Here is a 22,566-nt window from a genome sequence, read left to right as displayed (position 1 = left end):
TGTCAAGTCCATCAGTGAGCAGTGGCTCTCAGAGTCAGGTGGGTGGTTCTTTGGGCAGCATGCAGGGCAGTCCGCAGAGTAGTTCACAGGGTAGTCCACTAATGGACAGTTCGCACGATACTTCAGCATCTATAGGCACAGGTTCAGGCATGAGGTCAGTTGACAGGCCTTCAGGAGTTCAGGGTTCTGATGATGATGAGGATTCTTTCACTCCAATGGGAGAAGTATGCTTAGGGAAGAGGAAGCCCAAGTGGCTTCAAGATACCTTGCGCGAGGCCACATTAGTTGCTGGGCCAAAGAGACAGGTTAGAGAGAGTAAACCACCTGAGCGATACTGTAGTTACATGGCATTAGTAACAAGCATTGTTGACTCCGAGTCTTCTAGTTATGAGGAGGCGCTAACCAGCAGGTCTGGAGAGAGGCCATGATGGAGGAGTATTCTTATATTATGAAGAACGATGTTTGGGAGGTAGTGCCGAGGCTTGAAGGTAAATCGGTTGTTACTTCCAGATGGCTCTACAAGATAAAGCATGCTGTAGATGGCAGCATCGAGAAGTTCAAGGCTCGATTTGTGGCGAGAGGGTTCTCACAGGTAGAGAGAGTTGACTATGAGGAAACTTTCGCTCCCGTAGCTTGGTATACATCTATTCGCTCCATTATATCGATTGCAAGAGAGATGGGTTGGAAGATCCACCAGATGGATGTGAAGACCACATTTCTTAATGGCTTCGTTCAGGAGGAGGTTTATATTGAGTAGCCGCAGGGCTTTGAGGTGCATGGGAAGGAGTACCTTGTATGTAGATTGAAAAAGGCACTCTATGGCCTGAAGCAAGCTCCTAGAGCTTGGTACTCTAGGATTGATACATACTTGCAGTAGTTGGGTTTCACAAAGAGTGAGGCTGATCCGAACCTATACTTCATTATGGTGGGTGAGGAGCCACTTATTCTGGTGTTGTATGTTCGTGACTTGATCATCACTGGTGCAGAGAGACTCTTTGAGGGCTGCAAGAGAGATCTTGCTTCAGAGTTTGAGATGAAAGATATCGGCTTGATGCATTATTTTCTGGGATTGGAGGTGTGGCAGGAGGAGGGGCATTTCCTCCTGGGACAAGGGAAGTACATTGTGGATATTCTTAGCAGATTTCACATGGAGGACCGCAAAACCATGTCTACACCTATGATAACTAACTGGAAGAAGCTTCATGCTTCTGATTCCAATTTGGCGGATCCTACTCTATACAAACAGTTGATTGGTTGTTTGATGTATTTGGTCAACACTCGACCAGATATATGTTTTGCAGTTAACACTATGAGTCAGTTCATGTGTGAGTCTAGGAGAGTGCATTGGGTGGCTGCAAAACACATTCTTTGTTACTTGTAGGGGACAGTGGATTTTGGTCTGGATTATAGACAGGGTGATGTAGTGAGACTAGTAGGGTTCACGGATTCAGATTGGGTAGGTTGTGCTTCAGATAGGAAGAGTACTTCCGGGTTTTGTTTTGGGTTGGGTTCGGCAGTTGTGTCGTGGATCAGTCGGAAACAACAGTCAGTTGCGTTGAGCTCAGCTGAGGCAGAGTATATGGCTGCTAGTTTGGCTAGTTGTGAGGCCATATGGCTTCACAAGATGTTGTTTGGTATATTTGGTTAGGCATTGAGACTTTTAGTTATTTACTGTGATAATTAGAGTTGCATAAAACTCACGGAGAATCCAGTTTTTCATGACAGGTCAAAGCATATTGAGATCAAGTATCACTTCATTAGAGACTACGTCCAAAAGGGCGCTGTTAAGCTTGAGTACGTTTCCACAAATGAGCAGGTAGCAGACATTTTCACCAAAGCCTTACCAGGGGGCAAGCATGTCTACTTCAGAGAAAAGATGGGAGTGGTGAGGAACACATTCCTTGGTAAGAGGGAGTGTTAAAATTTGGGTACGAGAGGACAAGTGGTTCCCTAAGGCTTTGATCTTTGGCCTAGGGGAAAGTGTCCAAATTTATTTTTTACTTTTCTCCTAAAGTGACTTTATAAGTGGTAAAGTCAATTTAATTTAAAAGTGACTTTATAAGTGGTAAAGCTACATTCTAATTTAAAAGTGACTTTATAAGTGGTAAAGTTACATTCTAATTTAAAGGTGATTTTATTAAACTCAATGAAGAATTAGAAAGTGAAAAAGTGACTATGGAAATAAAAGGCTAAGTGGGTCTTTATTGAAGTGGATGAGTTAAAAAATAGAAAGTGAGAATTAAATGCACATTTATTCTCATCTCTAGATCTAAATGATTCTCAGCCATTAGATCTTAGGGTAACCCAAAAAGTTATTTAGAGAATAAAAGGAGAAGAGAAGAGGAAAAAATCATTCATTTTTTCATGAGCATTTGAGAGAAAGAGAAGAGAGAGCAAGGAGAAAGTTTTGAGTAGTGAGGAAGTGAAAGAGAGCAACAAGAAGACATTTCAACAAATCTGGGCAACAACATTTATTGGCACGCATCCCAAGGCAAAACTGTACAGTAGGAGAAAGGCACAGATATCGAGGAAGAGGGACAACAACAAGGGCACAAATTTCAAGGCAGATTTGGGCACGCATTTAAAGGCCGCCGTATCGCTGAAATTTGTACATTTCGTGTAGTCCGTACAACAAGTTTTGGGCATGCTTTTTCGAGGCTGGTCGTACAACATTTAATGCTGTTTTATTGTTCAAAAATTTTTGTTTTGGCTATTTGCTGATTGGCACGATTTTCGAGGCAGAGTTTGAGCATGAAAATCGAGATAAGTTGTAATTTGTGGTTGCTGGAATTTTTGTTGTGTATTTCAATTTCTCTGTAAAAGCATTTTCAGAAATAAAGAAGAGCTCTCAAACTGGTTTTCCCCAAGAGTTGTAGGGGGGTTTTCCAGGGTCACATTGATCAAAAATCACTGTGTTATGTTATTTTCTTTGTGTGGCTGTCATAATTTTGTTGTGTTTTATTTCTGCAGTTTCAGCAGTTGTGAAATCTCTAAATTTGTGTTTTCAGAAAATTATTGTCATTTCCAGATTTTAGAATTTTTATCATATGATTGGATTTAAAACTAAATGCATGGAGTGATAAGGAAAACTGATAACCGCAGTGGGGGTTGAAATTTCTTCAGGGGATCTGTTAATTTTAGGTATGTTCTGTGCTAGAGAAATTTATTTCAATTTTCATAGTTAGCTCAATATTTTTTCCAGATTAGCAATCACATCAACATTAAAGTAAACTGCAGATAGAACATAAATATAAATCACATAAGACATGCTAAGACAAGAGGACACATGATGTGGCACTAGCCAGTGACAAACCTCAATGTGGGGAAACCCTTGATCAATTCTTCTTATATGTTCATCAATAGTTCAGCACAGAGAGAGAGAGAGAGAGAGAGAGAGATAGTACATTTACAATTGAAGTCAACACTTTGGCTTATCTAGATGAGAGCATAGATAATCTCTAAGAAGATGATACATGAGATCAGTTGAAGACATGCTGCTTCAACTGATTCTCCAAGGTGACTCATTCACCTATCATCGTGCGGCATCTCGTCATCATGCTGCACCTCAACGTGCTGCACCATACTGCACCCATCATCACAATGTTGGACCTCATGACTGCTGCACCTAATGTTGTACTGCTATCCCATGTGTCATGGTTGAACCATGTTGTCCATGTTTACTGTCCCACTGCTTGCTCGCTGTCCCTTGCATGCTTGGTGTACTAGATGCTAAGTACCATACAACTATCCCAATGTTAGTTTGCTGCCCCTTGCATGTCGTTGTACCATACAACTGTCCCAATGTTAGTTTGCTGTCCCTTGCATTCTACTGTACCATACAATTGTGTTAGTTTGCTATCCCTTGCATGCTGCTGTACCATACAACTGTCCCAGTGTTAGTTTGCCGTCCCTTGCATGCTGCTGTACCATACAACTGTGTTAGTTTGCTGTCCCTTGCATGTTGCTGTACCATATAGTGGTCAAATTGTTAGTTTGCTATCCCTTGCATGCTACTGTACCATACAGTTGTCCCAATGTTAGTTTGCTGTCCCTTCCATTGATGACAAAGTTCCACCAATGTCACTGAACATAGGCCTATATTAATCTGCCCTCTAACAATCCTCTTTGCTGCTCCAAAGGTTTCCAACCAAGGTCTTCAACATAGTGATTTCTCTCATAGAATTTACTGTTCATAACCTTCATCAAGTTCACACCCTTTTCTCCATCCAAGTGATTGTACTATTATCAACACAGTCCTAACATATGCTGCCTTGCTGGACAGACTTCAACGTATACCCTTCAACACTCTTCTCCATGTCATACAAGCCACTTTCAGACCTTCCTCATCTGCCTGAAGCTTGATGCTGTTGCTGTCCAAATCTGAGGTCAGATTAGGCATCTTTAAGCTGTGGTAAGATTCCTCCATGGTTGCGACTGGTGCAGGCTTGAATAGTTTGCCTTTTGACTGCGTTAAGGGCTCCTCTTTCCAACAAATAGTAATCCTCTTCTTGCTGCATAGAACCCTCATTGACTGCGAATTATATCACCTGGAGGACTGCAGTTAGGGCAGCATAGAGGCCTCTTGAGATTGTGTATTAGAGGACTGCGTATAGGGAGATGAGGCCTCCTATTTCCAGTGTATAGGAGTCTTCTTAAATTGCGGATGAAGGGCAACATCTAGTGCGGAATAAGGCCAGCAGTTAGGGCGTATATGGACTGTGACTAGGGCACGAATAGAACTGCGGCTAGGGCTCTTTTGAACAACGTATAGGTCTTTCTCCTTAGGGCTGCGTATAGGTGCCTTTTAGGACAGTGGATAGGGTCTCTTCTTAGACCCTCCATGGCTGCGTATTACTGCTTCTTCATAGGGCAGCATTAGGGCTTCCTTCACCGTGCTAGATCTCCCTTTCCTCCTGCGTCTAGGGCTTCTTCATTAGGGCAGCGTAGAGCCTAGGGCACTCCCTCTAGATTAGGGCAGTGTTATCCCTTAGGATCTCTCCTTCTACTAAAACCCAAAGACAATTAGAGAGGAAAAGATCCCAAGTGTGTTGAAATGACTTGAAGGCCACCTCTATTTATACTAAAACGTTGAGCACAAGTGGGGTTTTTTTGGTTGCTGGCCGACCTTGATGAATTGTCCCATAACACTAATAAATTCATATCTCGATGAATACTTATCGGAATCGGATGATCTTTAGATCAATCTTACACCTCTCGATGAGAGGGATCCAAGAAAAATATCAGCTGCCATTAATAAGATGACCCACATGGAGTTTGGCCCTAGTTGCCAATTTTAACACTCCCTCTCAACTAGGGAGAACTCCATCCGCTGATCCATATGTCTGACTATACTATCTCTGCCATCTGTGCCCTGCTCTGCTCTGCTGAACCATGAAGAAGAAAAATTGATCGAGAATGTCTCATACCATTCTCTACTAACCCTAAGTCAGTTTCATTTGAAGAGAATGTGTCATATCACTCTTACTGACCCGAAGTCAGTTTTATTGATCCCAGATCAATATCACAAGAGAGTGTCTCAAACCACTCATATTTATCCCAGATCAGTTGGAGGTTATCCTAGCATAGGGAGTACGGTAGATACAATGATGCGTCCATTGATAGTACTACTATGGTCCCTAACCCATTTCCCTACTCATTGATCAGATGAGAGGTACTTCCCATGAGTCCCAGACTGCATGGGTAGGATGCCTCGACAGGAGAACTAATCATCCTCTCCCATAGGAGAACTAATCATCTTGGCTCACAGGAGAACGAATCATCCTGTCCCAAAGTCGCCTCGGGGTATCACAGGGGAATGCTGAGCTATTCACCCTGTACACATCGCACCATTAGGGGAGGGTGAGTCGCCCTATGGTCGTGTGTTGCTCCAGTAAGTACACCAAGCCCCGAGAGCTCTCAAAGTTCAATGCATGCAACATGCAGGACCCTTGTACGAAGGTCTCTCAAGGACTCCAAGTCGTTCGGGAAAGTCACAAATTTGACCTTTTGATAAAATGTCTGCGACCTGTACATCAGTCTCAATGCGATGGAGCCTCCTCGCTCATTGACTTACCATATCCCAGATAAGGTAGTATTTGATGTCTATCTGCTGGAGAAATCATCGAATACGAGATTCCTCAACAATCGAATTCCCCCCTGGTTGTCACCGAGGATCACAGTGGTATTCATCATGTGTACAAATAGCTCATTGAAGAGCTTCCACAACCAGGCAGCTTGACACAAGATCATACTCGTAGCTATGTATTCGGTCTCGATGGTGCTTATAGCAACCGACTTTTGCTTTCTGCTCATCCATGATATCGAAGCAGAATCCAAAGAGAACCAGCACTGAGAAGTGCTCTAGTGATCCTCCACATTGCCTGCCTAGTCAACATTCAAATAATCATGCAGCTTCATATTTTCGGCATTGTATCTCAATTCATGAGAGATTGTGCCCCGAAGATATCTCATAAGATTCTTGGCACCAATCCAGTGAGGCTCAACCAAATATGAGCTCACCATGCTAGCTGCAAAACATATATATGGACAGAGGTTCACCAAGAACATCAATGCAAATGAGTTTATGAAACTCAGAGGCACTTCCCAAATCTGGTTCGACATCATCACCATATACTTCTGAAAGTTAAGATTCTCGAGGTAGTCAGAAATATATATAGAAATATTTTATTAATAAGATGAATTACAGATGATGATTGTTTACAATGGGTTGCCTGGCTTATATACCGCCATGGGCACCCTTTTGGAAAGGGCATGATCTTATGATCGTGTCCTTTCATCTAATTAAACCTAAAATTAAATAATAACCTAAAATTAACTAATTTTTTACATAACATTGCCTTCGTCTCGAAGGAATGCTTTGTTCTCAAAGCATAAGTAACAATGGATGTTGTTGAAGAATTATTCATTCTCCCATAAGCATCTTCTTCGGTTAAGTCCTTCCACTTGATAAGATATTCCAAGATGATCAAGGTCTCACACTTTAAAAGGTCTTGGATTAATCTCTCAAGTTCCGTTTTTTGGTGTTGTGGATATTGGTATGGCTTGATGTTGACAGGGTCTGACCCTGCCTTGACTTCTATTATATGCTCAATTTCCCTATTAGGCGGTATCTTCATAGGTAGGGCTTGAAATACTTTTTCGTGCTTCCGCATCAGATCTTGTATCTCTGTTGACTCTTCACTGGTCATATTTGCAAATGACATTTCTAATTGGTGACATTGTACTACATAAGCAGGTGCTCCTTTTCGACTCAACTTCATCATCTGAGATGATGATACAACTTGATTTTCTGGTGCCTGGAATCCGTGTAGTTTGTACTTCTGACCTCCCCATTTGAATTTTATAAATTGTACTTGATGGTTGGCGGCATAAGTACCTAAAGTTCGTAGCCATTGGATACCTAAGACTACATCTACTCCTCTTAACGGCACCGTGAAGAATGGAGACTCTAAATTAAAGTCTTGAATCTGCAAGTTGACCTTATGGCATTTCCCTGCCTTTTCAATCTTCTTACCATTAGCTACCATCACTTTCATGTTTGGTAAGGGAAATGAAAAAATATTGAGTCTCCTTGCCACGGTTGCATCTAAAAAATTGTGTGTGCTACCTGAGTCGATGAGAACCACTACGTTGTTCTTCTTTATGTGTCCTTTTAACTTTAAGGTTTGAGGTTGTGATATACCTGTCATAGCTGATAATGACACTTGCGGAATACTTCCGTCATCTAATTCTGGTGAGAATTCTGGGGCATCTTCTGTTTCTGCTATGTCAGAACCTTCACTGTTTGAATCATGGGTTGCTTCACAATTATATAGGTTTTTTGGTTCTTTTCCTTTAGCACATCTATGTTTGGGGTCCCACTTCTCACCACAGCGTTTACATTTACCCTCTTTTATCCTTTGCATTTCCACATTAGATTTTTCATCTTCACGACGATGTGGTGGAACACATCTTGTATTATTTGAGTCCACATACTGGAGTATCCTTCGTCTTGCATATGTTTTTTCCGCTTTTGACCAAAATATTGGTTCGGATTTCTTTTCAGCTGTTTTTGCTTTTCGTCTTGCTACTTCTATTGATGTAATGTCATGCATCTCAAGTTCTGCTTCTAAATGGGTTTTGAGTCCCGAGACATATGATTGAATTAGACGAGATTCTGATAACCCAGGTACTCGTGTTACTAAGGTCTCCCATTCTTGAGTGTATTCGTCCACACTTCCTTTTTGTCGTAACTTGATGAGTTTTGAAAAGAACTCTTCTTCTCTTATACCTTGGAATCTTTTAAAGAACGCATCTTTAAATTTTCTCCAGCTAATGACGTGTGTTGTTTTTTTCCACCACATATACCAGTTATATGCTTCTCCTTCCATTTTCATGGATGCATGCCTGAGCTTTTCGTCATCGTCATTGATGTTATATATCTCAAAGTATTCTTCTGCTTTATTTATCCATGCAACATTGTTTTTTTCGTTTCCATCGAATTTAGGCATCTTGACTTTTGCCCTTTGCTGGTATGTTGCTAATGGTTGAGCGAAAAAAGGGTGTTGATTGGTAAAGTTATCCCAGAGTTGCTTGTTTGTAAAGGCTGTGTTACTCGCTTCTTGGTGGGGTGTTGCTGATTTTTTTGGGGATTCAACTTTGTCATGAGAGTCTGTTGACTTTGTTGAATCTGACGAGATGTGTTCTTGATTCTCTTCACCTTCTTTTAGTAGTTGTTCGGGTGTACAATTCGACCTTTTACACATAATTTTCAGCATTGTTAAGACCTCTCTGATGCCTGCTTCTGTCTGGACATGGTAATTTTCCATCTTTATTTCTATTCGATTTGTCGTATCGTGAAGATTTTTGATTTCATCAACTTGCTCCCCAAGCTTGATCTGGAATTCATTTAGTCTTTTACTGACCTCATCGTGGTTTCTATTTATCTTATGCTTCACATCCAACAATTTTTTTTGGAAATCCGCCACTGTCATTGTCGACATTGAGCGGGTTTGCGGGGGCGTGTATTTACTTGCTAGCTAAAATATTTTTTCCCTTTTTTCTTTTCTTTTTTTTTTTAGCTAAAATAAATTTTATACATATAACTTTTAATTAATTAAAATAAATTTAATTAATTAAATTAACTTATATATATATAACTTTTAATTAATTAAATTAACTTTTATATATATATATATATATATATATATATAACTTATAACTAAATTAAGTTATATATTATATAACTTATAATTAAATTATAATATATATTATATAACTTATATATATATATCATATATATATATTGTATATGTATGTGATACGGAGAGTCACGTACACCCGAAGGTCACGTCCGATGCTCCTATCGTGACCCGTATCTGCACAGAAATACCGTGGCCCTTCCTGTCCGATTGTGGCCACGAGATTCTTGTTTACCAGCAACAACGATTGCAGTGTTTTCCACGGTGGCAGTTGTTAACTCGCGGACGTCTTTGTTGTTTTGTATGCTAATTCACTCACGCAGACGAAAGCAGACAGCGGATCCTTGGTGACCCGATGCCCCCACACACAGGCTACCTACGTCCAGAAAAAAGGACTGCTACGAATCCGATTTTGTCAATATATATATATATATATATATATATTTCCACTGCCGCTGGGGAACGCACGTTTATTCAGTCAATTGTTGTGCACAGCGAGATGCAGCTGGACTGAGCGGACTGCCTAAGAACCGAACCGCTCTGATACCAGATGAAGCATAAAACTTCTGGAGAGACAGAAATATATATAGAAATATTTTATTAATAAGATGAATTACAGATGATGATTGTTTACAATGGGTTGCCTGGCTTATATACTGCCATGGGCACCCTTTGGGAAAGGGCATGATCTTATGATCGTGCCCTTTCATCTAATTAAACCTAAAATTAAATAATAACCTAAAATTAACTAATTTTTTACATAACAACTTACCATATCCCAGATAAGGTAGTATTTGATGTCTATCTACTAGAGCAATCATCGAATACGAGATTCCTCAACAATCGAATTCCCCCCTGGTTGTCACCGAGGATCATAATGGTATTCATCATGTGTACAAATAGCTCATTGAAGAGCTTCCACAACCAGGCAGCTTGGCACGAGATCATACTCGTAGCTATGTATTCGGTCTCGATGGTGCTTATAGCAACCGACTTTTGCTTTCTGCTCATCCATGATATCAAAGCAGAATCCAAAGAGAACCAGCACTGAGAAGTGCTCTAGTGATCCTCCACACTGCCTGCCCAGTCAACATTCGAATAATCATGCAGCTTCATATTTCCGGCATTGTATCTCAATTCATGAGAGATTGTGCCCCGAAGATATCTCATAAGATTCTTGGCACCAATCCAGTGAGGCTCAACCAAATATGAGCTCACCATGCTAGCTGCAAAACATATATATGGACAGAGGTTCACCAAGAACATCAATGCAAATGAGTTTATGAAACTCAGAGGCATTTCCCAAATCTGGTTCGACATCATCACCATATACTTCTGAAAGTTAAGATTCTCGAGGTAGTCACGGGCTTGCAGTTTACCATTCCACATCCGGAATCTAACTCCCTCTTACTTCTGCAAGTGAGAGGGTCAACAACTATCAGAAATAGGTCGTTCTTAGAAGCTGCCGGTATGAGAGGTCTATCATCCACAACCTTCAAACATTGGTTTGGATCGGCTTCACTCTTAGTGAATCTCAGCTTCATCTGACAGCTATCAATCCTCTCATATCAAACCCGGGGTGATTTGCTTCAAGCCATAAAGATCTTTCTTCCACCTGCATACATGAGATTCCCGACGAATCTTAAACCCCTCGGGTTGTTCCAAGCCTGTGAACCTGCTACATGAGGGGAATGGTCCCTTTGTAAGATTTTCCTTCGGTACATCTCAGACATGTACCTTCATGCTCTTTTTGAATTCAGGCATCCCAGTCACCATCTGACTCGCATTGGATAGGGCCCCATAATAGACCTTCAGTGCTATAGATGAGATGTGTCAATTGACATGATCCCAATCAACCATCCTTTCCATCGATGAATGCCACCCTGAAACCTTTGACTTCCATTACCGATTTGGACACCAGGTTCTTCTTGCGATCAGGTACATAAAAGAGATTCTGTAAATGAATCGAGTTACCATCATTCAATTGAGGGGTAACACCCTTTCTGGGATCGGTGGCATTGGCTCCAAGTATAATCCCACGAATATTTCCATCTCTATCAAATTAGAGAGAGAGCACCCTTTTATTCGATGGAGTGCCTTGAAGCACTGGGGTTCCTTGCTTTCTTGATTAGCCATTTCCTTGATGACTTGCACTGTCATTCTTCTGATCATTGAAGATGTCCCTGGAATGATTGTTATCATCATCAAGTGTCGTGTCCTTTCCATTTGGACACTCCTTCACATAATGGCCGAACTTATTTCAACCAAGGCATCTGCCTTTCCTTCGTCCCTTAGATCCGGACTTCCCATAGAAGTGATCTTCAGGTAGGCCATTAGAAACTTCCGCTGCGCCATTCTGATAATATACTCTGCTTCGACTTCACCCTTGGTGAATTAGAATAGGGATTAAGAATCCATTGATCCTTTTGTCCTTTCCCAATTGTCTTCGGTGATTGCTCTTTCACTCTTGCTTGGGCTTTGTCTTCACCTCAACTCTGATACCATGTTAATTTTAGGTATGTTCTATGCTAGAGCAATTTATTTCAATTTTCACAGTTAGTCAATATCTTTTCCAGATTAGCAATCACATCAGCATTAAAGTAAACTGCAGATAGAACATAAATATAAATCGCAGAAGACAAGACAAGACAAGAGGACACAAGATGTGGCGCTAGCCAGGGACAAACCCCAATGTGGGGAAACCCTTGATCAATTCTTCTTATATGTTCTTCAATAGTTCAGCAGAGAGATAGAGAGAGAGATAGTACATTTACCACTGAAGTCAACACTTTGACTTATCTAGATGAGAGCATAGATCATCTCTAAGAAGATGATACATTAGATCAGTTGAAGACATGCTGCTTCAATTGATTCTCCAAGGTGACTCATTCACCTATCATCGTGCTGCATCTCGTCATCACGCTGCACCTCAACGTGCTACACCATGCTGCACCCATCATCACAATGCTGGACCTCATGATTGCTGCACCTAATGTTGTATTGCTGTCCCATGTGTCATGGTTGAACCATGTTGTCCATGTTTACTGTCACATTGCTTGCTTGCTGTCCCTTGCATGCTTGCTGTACCATTGCATGCTTGGTGTACTAGCTGCTAAGTACCGTACAACTGTCCCAATGTTAGTTTGTTGTCCCTTGCATGCTGCTGTACCAATGTTAGTTTGCTGTCCCTTGCATGCTGCTGTACCATACAACTGTCCCAATGTTAGTTTGCCATCCCTTGCATGCTGCTGTACCATACAGCTGTGTTAGTTTGCTGTCCCTTGCACGCTGTTGTACCATACAACTGTCCCAATGTTAGTTTGCTGTCCCTTGCATGCTGCTGTTCCATACAGCTGTCCCAATGTTAGTTTGCTGTCCCTTCTATTGATGACGAAGTTCCACCAATGTCACTGAACATAGGCCTATATTAATCTACCCTCTAACAGTCCTCTTTGCTGCTCCAAAGGTTTCCAACCAAGGTCTTCAACATAGTGATTTCTCTCATAGAATTTACTGTTCATAACCTTCATCAAGTTCACACCCTTGTCTCCATCAAAGTGATTGTACTATTATCAACACAGTCCTAACATATGCTGCCTTGCTCAACAGACTTCAACATATACCCTTCAGCACTCTTCTCCATGTCATACAAGCCGCTTTCAGACCTTCCTCATTTGCTTGAAGCTTGACGCTGTTGCTGTCCAAATCTGAGGTCAGATTAGGCATCTTTTAGCTGTGGTAAGATTCCTCCATGGCTGCGACTGGGGCATGCTTGAATAGTCTTCCTTTTGACTGCGTTAAGGGCTCCTCTTTCCAGCGAATAGGAATCCTTCTCTTGCTGCATAGAACCCTCATTGACTGCGGATTATATCACCTTGAGGACGGCGGTTAGGGTAGCATAGAGGCCTCTTGAGATTGTGTATTAGAGGACTGCATCTAGGGAGATGAGGCCTCCTATTTCTAGCGTATAGGAGTCTTCTTAAATTGCGGATGAAGGGCAACATCTAGTGCGGCATAAGGCCAGCAGTTAGGGTGTATATGGACTGTGACTAGAGCACGAATAGAACTGCGGCTAGGGCTCTTTTGAACAACGTATAGGTCTTTCTCCTTAGGGCTGCATATAGGTGCCTTTGAGGACAATGGATAGCGTCTCTTCTTAGACCCTCCATGGCTGCAGATCACTGTTTCAGTGTTTCTTCATAGGGCAGCGTTAGGGCTTCTTTCACCGTGCTATATCTCCCTTTCCTCCTGCGTCTAGGGCTTCTTCATTAGGGCAACATAGAGCCTAGGGCATTCCCTCTAGATTAGGGCAGCGTTATCTCTTAGGATCTCTCCTGCTACTAAAACCCAAAGACAAGTAGAGAGGAAGAGATCCCAAGTGTGTTGAAATGACTTGAAGGCCACCTGTATTTATATTAAAACGTTGAGCACAAGTGGGGTTTTTTTGGTCGCTGGCCAACCTTGACGAATTGTCCCATAACATTAATAAATTCATATCTCCATGAATACTTATCGGAATCGGATGATCTTTAGATCAATCCTACACCTCTCGATGAGAGGTATCCAAGAGAAATATTAGTTGCCATTAATAAGATGACCAACATGGAGTTTGGCCCTAGTTGCCAATTTTAACAGGATCATCATTCTTGTTTTTTTAGATGATGAAACCGCCTTTACCAAACCAACTTTGGCCTCTTTTTTGATTTCTTTTCTCTTAGCTAAAGACACCTGTGTACATGCTCCATTTCCACAACCCGGTAAAGCCAACAAATGAGCTTTCACACGGTAATAAGTGCTCATGAAATGATTATTGCAATAGTTGCATTTCCAAGCAACATTGCCTCCTTCCTTCAACCTGTTGCCTGACCCTTCTTCTCGTGTGGCATACTTCCACAAGGGATTTTGTTTTTTTGAGCCTACTGTCTTCCTAAATTAATTCTTCCCTCAACATTTGAAGCTGCTGTTGCAGCCCCACTTCCAATAGAGGGAACACTTGCAGACCTTAATGAAATTGGAACAGGAGGGGCATCTATAATGGAAACATTCTTCACCTTCCTTTGCCCCTTCCTTGTTTCCTTTGATTGAGCCATGAATGCTGTAAAAAAATAAAGAAAAAATGCACAAACTTGTAAAAAAATGCACATGCAAACTGCTGTAATAAAAATGCAAAAAAAAAAAAAAAAACAGAAGCAAAATGCACTTACCTGTTGCTTGAATTGCCTCTAGCGCTCCCAAACCCTTTGCTAGTCGCTCCTACACACCCACAACAAGAGAGGCTGAGAATAGTGAGGGAGAAATGACCCAAAACCGTTCTTTTTGGGCCGCGCGACACACAATTCAAGCAGACACGTGTCCAAAAATCGGGACACGCTAGGCACATTTGGAGGACACGCCCGAACATGACCGGGCACGTGTGGGACACACTCAGAGGATACATGTCCCACCGAATTGTGTCCGATTCATCGGATTGGGGACATGCAGGGGTTTTCAATGAATTTGGTTTCTTATATATATATATATATATATATATAATTTCATCCCCAACCCGCAGTCCCCTGAAAATTTTTGGGGTATGCTCTAGCCGTTCTGAGGACATGCCCCCCTATCCCCGCTGTTCCATAGTCCTCAAAACCAATGCAACATAGTTTTTCACTATAAAACACTTTTTTTTTGTAAAGAGATTAGATTCATATTTTAGATTAAGAAGGTGATTGAATAGGAATTTAGTACTTGATCCAAGTCATTGTTTTCTGATTATTTTTCACAATGCTTGAGGTTGGGATAGTGAAAGCACTAAATTTGAATAACCCTTGGAAACCCATGTACAATATGTAAAAGCTAAGATTACTAAAATAGTGAGAAGAACAAGAGTAATAACCACAAGGGTCATCCCTTTTGGAATGTTGCATTTCCTTTTTTCTTGACATGGAGGCTTTGCTGCTTGTTGAACCCATGTTTTGGTTTGCAACTTGGTACAATAGATTTAGATTCAGTGCAATACAAATATATTGGAAAAGAAAAAATATCATTTTGTCTAATCATGAAGGTCCATTGTCATCAAAGCTGAAGATATTTGCCCATAATATCCTTGAAATCTGCCTAGAACATCCCCAAGAGCTGTTTGGAACATCCCTAAAACTAAGTTGCACGAAACAGGGAAGTGGGGACGATACGCATAGGAAATGTGACCCCCCCAAATACTGGAAACGGGGATATATATATATATAGATATGTTAGGACATTTAAGAAATGTTATGTGCAATCATAAATTATACATGATGCATTATTACATTATATTGTCCAATGTCATTGCATAAACTATAAGTCTATAAATTATACATGATGATGAAACATACTAACATCACATTTAGTATTTTACTCATGAATGAACACATAATGAAAGTAGTAATATGCAAAAACAACCTTGATAAACAAGGCTGATACATAAATCCAATGTCAGCCTTTATATATGAGGCTGCAAGTACAATGCTACATCAAGAAGTATCAAACTGTGGACAATGAACATACAGAGAAATAAAACATGAGCTCAATATAGTAAACAATAAAGACTAATAGTCCAAATTTGCTTGTGAAATCTCTCTTGCTTGCTGTTGATATCTCCTTTGCTCACTGTTGAAATTGCCCTAACTGAAATCACTGCTCTCTTCCTCTTTTCTCCTTGCTAAAATCGCCCCTTTCCAAGTGAAATGACTTGCTTAATTCATGTGATGAAGGAATGAAGTGAAATTCTTTTTATAACTTAAAAGAAACCTCTAGAAACATCTAGGAATTACTTTAATCACAAAATATTAAAATAAAAAGGTGAAAAGAAAAAAAACCGAAAAAGACAATTTTAAGTGGAAATGTGCCGTATGGTGGGCCAGACGGCCTTGAAATGCATTTCGAGCTGTACGGGCACAATTCATCTTGGAAAACATGCTAGTACGAACGGAAATGTGTCTCAAGGCTGTCTGGGATGTGTTTCCGTGTTTCTATGCTGAAACGGGCACAAAACGAGCCCTACCCCCATGTTTCCTGCAACATAGCCCTGAAATTATTCCTGAGATCTGCCTGGAACATCTTGGGGATGGCCGGCAAGTCCCCAATGAAGTCCGCAACTATTTGGGGATGTTTCCTAAGGGTCCTTAAGCCCCTGAAACACGGGAGTGCAGGTATGCGGGTTTTTTAGGTGGGGACGGGTTCCCATGCAACACATTGATAGTGGGTATTTTTAGTTGTTGTTGAATGCATAGTTCATAACATACAATTTCAGCATCTTAAGGGGGTGACTTCATTCACATTGCTTGTTATTCTTGATCTGTTCTTACTATTGGGTGTAATTAGTAACATTGTGTTGCTTCAAGAATGGGTATTATAGTTGTACTAACACAAAATTTCATAAGGAAGAGATATCTAAATAATTTGTTGGAGGAGAGCCTGAAAATGGTATTATGCTATATATACTGAATTCCACACATTTCCTATTTATAGGAACTTCAAACTGTCATAACAACTATGTTGTCTCGAAAGACATATATCATGATTGACTATTGATTTTGACAAATTGTGAAAGAAGATAACTTTTAATCTTGAGGCGTTTCCTGACTAGTGAGTATATACCAATCAGGTCACAAACTAATTAAATGATATATACATCACTATAATGTCTACCTCTTGCTCTGAGAAACAAATAGGATGAGTCAAACATGCGTTTTATTTTGAATGCCAAGGATAATGCAGAATAGAGAAACAACTGCAGCAGTGAGATAATAAAGATATAGAAGAAGACCAAGAAACGTTCCTGTCTGAAGTAGATGAGTAGTCTGTTATCAAATTGAGAAATATTAACAAGGGCTAGATATAAAGGAAATGCCAAGAGGCACTCCCCTCCCAACTTTCTTATAAGCTTTTCCTTCCTTCGTCTCTCTTTGGTTCTCTAAGATAAAATGATATCTTCTTGAAGCCTTCTTGTTCCTTGGGTTGGGTGAAAGATCATCCTGCTCTTGTATCTCTTCTTTCCTTTATGCATGTGATGGTTAGTTTAGGAATAGTACTTAGTTTAGGAATAGTACTATGTGGCCTTTTCATCCTTTTGGGTGCCTATCATTCTCTTTATCAACCAAACCATTTTAAATCACAGGTGGGCTAAGTCCGTTACAAGTCCCTAATGTTTAGCGTCTTAACCCAAAGATATCTTAAAATTTAATCATATAATACTAAGTGGCCCCAAAATTCAAAAAAGAAAAAAAAATGGTTAGGGGTCTGATAAGATGCATCAACAGGTTTGAATAGAGTTCAAGAGAAAAGCTGAATGTTTGTAGTCAATTTGAACATCGTATTGTTATATATATATATTTAATTAAATTTCAATACACACATATACTTATTTATTTTAGATTTTCTCTTTATTGTTGTGTATGATCGTTATTCTGCATGCAGCTTGCTTAGTTTCTTTCTTTATACCTCTTGTTTCTGTTCAAGGCCTGGGTTGCATGTGCTATCACTTTTAATAAAGGGCAACTTTTGTTTTGGCAGGTTTCTGGCAATATGGCATTCATGTCAAAGCCACGTTCCTTGGCCTTGCCCCCAAACTCTACATTGAGTGTACAAGAGCCAGAATTTAAAGGTTTTTACCGTTTCATCCTCAGATTGCTATTGTATTACAGCAAAGAAAGTCGCTATATTCGAACGACAGAAGTGCTATATAAACGAATTGTTTATCAAGTGGACAGGCCGGAGATATATGATAGTGAGTCTTAATTCTTCTCGTGATAGTGTATTAACTTGAAGTCTGCTACAGTTGACATTGACTGCACTTTTAACGTAGTGTCTATAAGAACTTGGTACTTTATCCATCTTTTAGCTTTGCATGAAAGTAGAAAAGAGGTGGCCGTGGTGGCACTTTTAACGTAGTGTCTATAAGAACTTTGTACTTTATCCATCTTTTAGCATTGCATGAAAGTAGAAAAGAGGTGGCCGTGGTGGGTTTTACTGGCGCTTATGTTCATGGTTCTGGAGTGTGGAATGGGTAAAATAAGTTTGATGAGGATTGATGTTTTTCCGTATGGCCTATTTTGTTATAGTCCTGGTTCAAATATTTTGTTAGAATGAAGTATGTATGGTTGTATCAGATTGAAAAGCCATACAATTTTTTTTCTAATTGAAAAATGCCACTTATATCAATAACAAACATAGTACAAGGTTACAAATGGGCATAGTTACCTGAAAGCTAAAAGAAAGGCCTTGAGGTCTAACTGAACGGTTACATCCATCTCTTAAAATGACAAATCTTTCAGTAAATGCCTTCTAGGGGAAATTATATTTCTGTGATTGAACACTACCTCACACTGGATTTTCCAAAGAATATATAAAATGACCACTCAGGTAGAGTGCCAAATCCCTCTGTGGTGGAAAGGACACATGGAACTGACATCAACTAAAGAGCTTCTTTCCAATGGATTTTTCTGAAGAGAATGTCTCTGGGAGGACCTGTTACACCTCATATTCTATGAGGTTCCACATTGTGATTTTCATCACATTGATGGATATTTGCAGCTAGTATCTTGGAGCATTGAATGGATTTTGGGGGATACATCTTCATGGAGCCCCTTCTCCTCATGACATTGGATCATTTGATGGAGGTGTTTGGTTTGGCGGAGTCTCACTTCTCCTTGGTTGGATGATTATTCTTGCTGGTTTAGTGGTCTTCTCACATGTGCTTGCCTTGTTGATCATCCCTTTGTTACATATTTGATGATTATGAAGCATGCTATCTCATTACGGTGTGGTTTTGGTATATTCTAGTTTATTTTGGGTGTGGTACATCTTGTTCATGGATGATGGTTTAGGCCCTCAAGGGGTTAGATGATGATGGTTGGAGGTATACGTTTCATGATGTTGTTGGAGATTCCTAATGACTAGTTGTATTATTGGTTTGTCATTAGGAGGGGTGTTCAATATGGTTTACTTATGTTGATGTGTGGTGAGGGCATACTGTTGGAAGTCGTAACTAGTTTTGGTCTTCATAATTGAACTGACTTGATGAAATTATTATTGTACTTATCAAAAGAAAGAAAAAGAAAAATATATCTTGTAAAAAGAAAAACTATTTTAAAATGGGTTTCTTGCCCATTGGTCTCTTGTCCTAGGTCAAAGCACCCATTGAGTGCTCTAGGGTTTTGTATAAGAGTCAAAGTCAAGGTCATGATGTAAAGTCCCTTAGAGAGCTCATGTATCAAAGCAAAGAAATGTATTTTTTATGTAATAAAAGAGTCTCAGAACCACCAAAATGACCAGGTTGGCCAACCCTTAAAGTCGGCCTAGAAGAGGCATATGCACCCACTCAAAAGACTATATAAAGGGAGGAATTCGACCTCCATTACACACAACTTTGACATACTTCTCTCTGATTTGATCTAAGGCAAACAAGAGATGCGAAGGAGCTAGAAGAAGGAAGGAGAATCTAAAAGAGCTAGAAGAAGGAAACAAAGAAGGAAGAAGGATGTGGTGGAGCTAGAAGAAGGCAACGAAGAAAGGAGGAGGATCTGATCTCTGTTTCCCTCACTCGTGCATGTTTTCTGTGGAAGACTAGGGTTTCCACAGGTCCGAATTGTGCAGAGACAGTGACGAATTCGTGAAGTAGATCTATGGGAAGCTGGCCTAATCTTTTGGTGAAAGGTCTTGTGTCTTGGTTTTCATTGAAAGAAATCATATAAGAAGAGGAAGTTCTCTGGCTTTTCCCCTTGCGGGTTTGGCCCTGGCTTGGAGCCTATTTCTGGTGTTCTCTGTGTTTGTGATCTTCTTGTTTGACATTTAGCTTGATGATGTTAAAAATAACATAATAATGATAATGATAAAGTATTAATATGTCACAATTAAATGTCAAGGTAAAAGAGAAATCAATTATAAAAGCCCTAAACAATTTGCCCTAGATTTCTCAGCATGGTATGAGAGCAAGGACTTAGAAGAAAGGGCAGGAAAGAAGATCCATTTGGCTCCTTTTTATATCAAGAAGGGCATCCATCTAGGACCAAATCCCTAGAAGTAAATCAGAATTTTGGGTGCTATAAATTAGCCCTAACCATTGTAATATGATTGCAGACCTATACAAGAAGAGTGGAGGCATAAAATACTTGTGTTTGGAGGACTGAAAGGTTAATTAAGCAACCCAAGGAAGGCTGAGCATCCTGACAAGGAGAGTGAGGGTCTAGGATGACCTTACAAGGTCTGATATCCTCATCAAAAGGTCTGAAAATCTGTGAAACTTCAGAAATCTTAAATCTCCGGTATGTAGACATATCTCAGCGAAGTATCTTTACTTGCAAAAGGTTCAAGTCCGAGTTTGTTAAGGGAATTGTAGGCTTCATTGGAAGGGTCATTCTGAGCATAAGTCTTGTTCAAAAAGGATCGAGACCTATTCTATTTATCTGTATATAAAAGGAACCCAAGTTTGAATTGACTGAAGAGGCATTAGGCCTAGTCATCTTGCAAGCAATAGACTCAAGCAAAATCCGAGTTGTAGGCCTAATTGGAAGGCTACAGTCATCTTGAAAGGAAGGAGCCGAGACCTCCTCTTATTCTGAGCATAAGTGCATTTCAAAGGACGTGAATTGAAGCCTTAGCCACCAAGAAAAAGGAACCGAGATTCCTACTTTAATTCTGTGCATGAAAGAGACCTAGATCGAATTGATTGGAGGCACATTAGGCCTATCCTGGAAGGGTAATCATCAAGCTACAGTCACCTTGTTCAAGACATAATTCGCAGACCTGTGGAGTAACATAGAAGACAAGAACTTGTGGTATAGGATCCACAAAGTTGTGAAAGTTCTACAGGGATGAGATTGAGAACCACTATTCTGAGCATATATATACACAGTCCAAGCGTAAACAATAGTGAGCCGACCTTGGAACCTTCTCTCTTGTCATTGAAAGTGTCAACAAGGATATCTCCTTGGAATCAGTGCAAGAAAAATTTTGTTGGTGACAACCTATCATTGAAGTCTTCAAACCATCCTGATGATAGAAGACCTTAAAGAATTGTCACATTTTGGGAAAGGGATATCGTTTCATCTATAACAATCAGTTCTTTGAAACCTCTGCATCAGAATTTGTAAGCCGAAGCGCAACAACGCTCTTGAAGTCATTCTGATTACACTCGTTGATTGATTCAGCAGAGGATAATCCGAAGTCTACTTGGCAACATACAAAGTTTATCTCCCTTGACAAATATACATTATTTGAAGGCTATCTGATCAACTAGACCTAGGATCTAGTCTACATTGATAAGCTACAGGCAGTGGAAGGAGATTCTCTTACATTAGTGATTTTATGACAAGTCTCTGTTATATTGTCTCTATCTCAAAGGAAGTAGTCTGCACCTACAAGGTTTTACTAGTGTGACAAGGGGTCCTGGACTCCCCCAAAACCACCTGAAAAAGCACTACCAGGGGTCCCGGACTCCCCCATGCATGTGAGATCTAAGAAGGCTGGTTTTGGTACCTAACTGTTACAAATCATCCCTAACTGGCTGATTCCAACCCTAACCAGTGCAAATCGGCCCTCCAACCAGGGTTTTCTACTGGTTTGTTACCTGGCCCTATCTGACCTGTTGGTTTGACTGATTTCCGGTTCAGACTGGCCGGGTTTTAAAACTATGACCTTAAGTATTTTGTGCATCATAATAGGGTTCAAATATGAAATTGCTGGTTCATCTTTAGTTGATTCAAGATCCTCTACAATTTAATTTGTGGATGCATCTCTATGTTTATTGATTAATAAAATGTCTTAGCTCCAGCAAACTCAGATGATGTCAAAAATGAGACACCAAACATAACTGAAATTTAAATTGCAATATTTGTGAACAAGAAATTTTCAAGTTTTTGTTTATTTTCTTGTCAATGTATGTTAATATGCTCTCATGGTTGTGATCATGAGTTTACCTTCTTTGTAATTCTTGTGTGCAATTTGATATCGATATTCCATGTCATAGGCTGATTACTTTAAATGCTTCCTGGTTTTTGCAATGGTGATATTTTTTTGTCTACAATGATATTTAAGTATCTTGCTTTGCTCAAAATTGTTCCTCCATAATTGTTTATTTAATTTCATACTTGAATTTGTAATTTTGTAGCAGTGAAGAGGAAATTTAAACTAAAAAATTCAATCTAATGAAGCTCATCCTAGAGGAATATATATTAGATAAGTGCATTATGCAGTCTCTTTTTCAAGTCCTTTGTGATCCCCTTCTTGGTTGCTTAATTGATATTTTGATGTATCTTGCTTTAATTTTCTAATAGAATGGTCTAAGCTTATTGAGATGCAAATTTATAGTCAAGCTTTAACTGATATAAGCTTTTTTTAAATGGGG

The 22,566-nt window shown here is 39.9% G+C and overlaps 1 protein-coding gene across 4 annotated transcripts in view; it reads left to right on the top strand.

Annotated features, from left to right (window-relative positions):
* LOC149141667 (ubiquinol-cytochrome C chaperone family protein) overlaps positions 1–22,566 on the top strand; it is a 242,663-nt gene that overhangs the window by 105,885 nt on the left and 114,212 nt on the right. For 3 of the 4 annotated variants that reach the window (XM_089448706.1, XM_089448705.1, XM_089448708.1), the window contains one exon: positions 17,736–17,949. In XM_089448706.1, coding sequence (XP_089304832.1) covers positions 17,736–17,949 — 214 coding nt within the window. The remainder of the gene's footprint in view (positions 1–17,735; positions 17,950–22,566) is intronic. The other variant, XM_089448707.1, reaches the window with a different exon arrangement.

The sequence above is a fragment of the Pinus tabuliformis genome, chromosome X (assembly GCF_031772625.1).
Source record: "Pinus tabuliformis cultivar Carrire ecotype Pingquan chromosome X, CPIR1, whole genome shotgun sequence".
Taxonomy (NCBI): Eukaryota; Viridiplantae; Streptophyta; class Pinopsida; order Pinales; family Pinaceae; genus Pinus; species Pinus tabuliformis.
The sequence above is the reverse complement of the archived record's forward strand: the minus strand, read 5'-3'. Positions and strand labels throughout refer to the sequence as shown.